Here is a 4,113-nt window from a genome sequence, read left to right as displayed (position 1 = left end):
GAGAGAGAGAGAGAGAGAGAGAGAGAGAGAGAGAGAGAGAGAGAGAGAGAGAGAGACTTGAGAAACTAAAGTTCACCAATCCAGAAAAGGGCTGAGTGAGGTTTACAAGCTCTGTTCAATCCAGCCCAGTCCTGCTGGACTACATGAAGCCATAAAGGCCATGAGAAGCTGCAATAGGGCTGTGCCCAGCCATTCCTGGCAGGAAACTCAGTGGCAGTCAGGCATCCTTTTTCTTTCTGTTTAGCCACTAATGAAAAGAAGGGAGACTCTCTCTACCTTCTAGATCTCAGAAGTCTTGAGGATTAGAAAGCTGGATGAGAGGACAGAATGCTTTATTTTTAGTCATCAGGCTGAAGACCAGACTCTTCCTTTTTACTGTTCCAACGAACCATAACATTTATTTATTTACTTAATTAGGTTTGGAGACAGGATTTCTCCATTTAGCCCTGGTTGTCCTAGAACTCACTGTAAAGCAGGTAGGTCTCAAAAAGAGATCTGCCTGCCTCTGCCTCCTTAGGGTTAAAGGCATGGGCTACCACAATCTGCTAAACCACAAGATTTAATTAACTTAAAGAAAATCTTCACTCTCGTATCTCAAAGACTGTTAAATTCATGATAAAGGTGGAGGTTCTACTATTTTTTCCTTTATTTATGGGCATGTGCACGTATGCCAGAAGCATGAGGGTGTCTACAGATTCCAGAAGGTGGTTTTGGATTCCATAGAGCTCAAAAGTGGTTGTAAGCTGTCTAATGTGTGTCCTGGGAAGAAAGTTTGGGTCCTCTGCAAACGCTTTTAACCGCTGAATTATCTCTCTGGTCTTTTTTTCCACCAAGAGTTTTGTTTGTGTCTGTGAGAGTGTGTACACAGTTTTGTGTAGGTTTGTGTGCTTATAGGAAAAAAGGAGGATATCATTCTTTTCTATTACTTTCTACATATTTCTCTGAGACAGGGTCATCTTCTGAACCTGGAGTTGGTGTTTTCTTGGCTAATCGGGAAGCCAGCAAGCTCCAGCGATCCTTTAAAATCTCTTTTTCAAAGTGCACTGGGGCTGGGGAGATGGCTCAGCAGTTATGAGCACTGACTGCTCTTCTGAAGGTCTTGAGTTCAATTCCCAGCAACCACATGGTGGCTCACAACCATCTGTAATGAGATCTGGCGCCCTCTTCTGGTGTGTCTGAAGACAGCTGCAGTGTACTTACATATAATAATAAATAAATAAATAAATCTTAAACAAAAAGTGCACTGATGCCAGCTTATCATGCGAGTGCTATGGTTTGATATCTGGTTAGCAAGCACTTTTAACTGCTGGACCATCTCTCTAGTCCATATAATTTTTCTTAAAAAATGATTAACACTCAGACATAATAGTATATAACTATAATCTTAGCATTCCAGAGGTTGACACTGGTAACTCGAATTTGAGGTTAACCTAGGCTTTTCTGACTCAAAGATCTATCATAAAGTGACTAATCAATAATGCTGTGATTTGTGAGGGCTGTGGGTATAGCTCAGTGGCTGAGTGGAGTGCATGCTGAGTCTTCATTTCCTCTACACTGAGGACCAAAGGGGAAAATTTTTGACTGTGTACATTTGCAAATGGACAATCGAAACTGCAGTATTATGGTCCACACAATCAAAAAAAAAAAAAAATCACACCATGGGATTGCAGTACTGGACTCTCTGAGCTGCTGAGCAAGCCACTCACTTTCTTATCCCAGATCTGGCAAGAAATACTTACCTCTGTAAGGCCTTTAATCTTCAGGTACCCACAAAGGTAAGAGTTCCCAGTGTCCACGTGCTGTAAAGAAAAGACAGTGTTTACAAATGAGCCCCTGGGGCCCTTCAAAAATCCTGTAAGGCCGGGGGTCAGCATGCACCCAGCACAATCCAAGCCTCAACTGCCTTTGGTACCTTCAGTTTTGACTGACAATGAAAATTATCTTAGGGGCTAGAGAAATGACCCAGTTGTTAAGAGCATTTACTGCTCTTCCAGAAGATCCAAGTTTAGTTGCCAGGACCCACATCAGGTGGCTCACAACCATCTGAGCCTCTAGTTCTCGGGGATCCATCACCTTTTGGCCTTCATGGGCATGTGCATTCATGTGCACATCCCCGTATGCAGACATACATATACATAATTAAAATTAATAAAACATATATCTTAAAAAAACTATCCCAGGTCTCCCTCATTCCCTTCAGCCAAATATTTCAAGATGTGCCTTCTGGAACTGCCTGTTCGATCATTTTCTATACATTTCCCTCTCATTTGCAGACTGTTCATTGTTATACACAGGGCCCTTCCCACCTGTATTCCCAGAACCATCTCTAACCCTAAGTGTCTTGCTGGATCATTTCTATCTCTCTGCTACTCAGCTACTGGCTTGGGAGAGCTTTTCCTGCCCTCTTACTGGCCCTAAGCATCATCTTGAATTATTTCCTTATGAAATGAGCAGAAGAACATTTGAGAATAACATTTTATGAAGAGTTAGAAGGAACTAATATTAATTATGAACCCGGATAATGCCCAAGATTTTGTGAATGTTGGTTTGGCCTATTTCATAAAGACATTTTTTTTTTTTCTCCCAAAGACAGGGTATCACCATATAGTTGACTGGCCTCAAACTCACAGAAATCCACCTGCCTCTGTCCCTCTAGTGCTGGGATTAAAAGTATGTGCTACCATATCTGGCTTAGACTTTTGGGCTTTTTGTGTTTTAATATACAGAGTGTTCTGCCCACATGTATGTTTTTTTTTTTTTTTTACTTTTTTTTTTCTTTTTTAGATTTATTTATGTATGTGAGTACACTGTCGCTGTCTACAGACACACCAGAAGAGGGCATCAGATCCCATTACAGATGGTTGAGCCACCATGTGGTTGGTGGGGATTGAACTCATGACCTCTGGAAGAGCAGTCAGTGCTCTTAACCACTAAACCATCTCTCCAGCCCCACATGTATGTTTCTGTACCACATGTATGCTTGATGCCTGTGGAGGCCAGAGATGACATTAGACCCTCTAGAACTGCAATTAGATACGGCTGTGAGCTGCAATGTGTTGGGAATCAAACCTGTGTTTTCTGGAAGAGAAGCAGAGCTCTTAGCTGTTGAGCCATTTCTGTAGCCCCTGAACTTTGAGCCCAAGAAGGGGCACAGGAGATTTTAAGGCTTGGCAGCCACAGGTCATTAATCATTTAGACACTGTCAGATGCCTACTTAACAACCAATTTAAATAAACAAAACAAAAAACAAACAGACCCCCATCACCTGCGAGCCAAAGTGGTAGGAGTGAGTGACTCCAATCTGGCCAATACGAATACCTCTGAAGACGCATTAACATTTGAATGTGGAACAAGAGTATCTTCCTTTCTCTCAAGGTGGGAATAACAACACACAGCCTTCAGTCTCAGGAGACTGAATACCCAGAGACCAGCAGGAGAAACAGACCAGGAAATGCTGAGGCTGGCTGCCCAGTAAGATAGATGAAATCAACCCATCACAGGACCTGGAGTCACATGCTACTGTCAGACAGTAGATCATTTACTGATTCTGTATACTTCTGTTATTCTTCTTTCTTCCTTTTCTCTCTCTTCTCTCTCTCTCTCTCTTTCTCTCCAAACAGGGCCTAACAGCTCAGGGAGGGTTTCAGCATTCATTAAAGTGACTCTAATTATGATAAACTCTGAAATTGCCTATTAACTTCTGAAAGCAAAACGAAGTACAGAGGTACTTGGAGCATATGTGTTAAGTGAGGTTTCTTCTTTTCTTTTTAAGTGAGGTTTCTAAGAAACTAAAAAAGTTTTATGGCACCTATCAAATTTTTTAAAAAGATTTTATTCTTTTTAATTATATCTATATGTGAGTATATGCACATGAAAGAGGCCAGTGTCACAGCCTCCTGGAGCTGCAGTTACAAGTTGTGAGCTGCCTGACACGGGCGCTGGGAACTTGAGTCCTCTTTAAGAGCAGTATGTGCTCTTAATTGCTGAACCATCTCTCTCTCTCAAGCCCCACCTATCAGGTTTCCATCTCTAACACAAATCAAATATTAAGGCAGTTCTTAAGAACTGTAATGAGAGCTGGGCGTGGTGGCGCACGCCTTTAATCCCAGCACT

General features: G+C 41.9%; 1 protein-coding gene across 1 annotated transcript in view; it reads right to left on the bottom strand.

Annotated features, from left to right (window-relative positions):
• Gid4 (GID complex subunit 4 homolog) overlaps positions 1-4,113 on the bottom strand; it is a 24,741-nt gene that overhangs the window by 14,838 nt on the left and 5,790 nt on the right. The window contains exon 2 of the mRNA XM_021177580.2: positions 1,740-1,799. Coding sequence (XP_021033239.1) covers positions 1,740-1,799 — 60 coding nt within the window. The remainder of the gene's footprint in view (positions 1-1,739; positions 1,800-4,113) is intronic.

Source organism: Mus caroli, chromosome 11 (assembly GCF_900094665.2).
Source record: "Mus caroli chromosome 11, CAROLI_EIJ_v1.1, whole genome shotgun sequence".
Classification (NCBI taxonomy): domain Eukaryota; kingdom Metazoa; phylum Chordata; class Mammalia; order Rodentia; family Muridae; genus Mus; species Mus caroli.
This window is presented reverse-complemented; position numbering and strand designations above follow the sequence as displayed.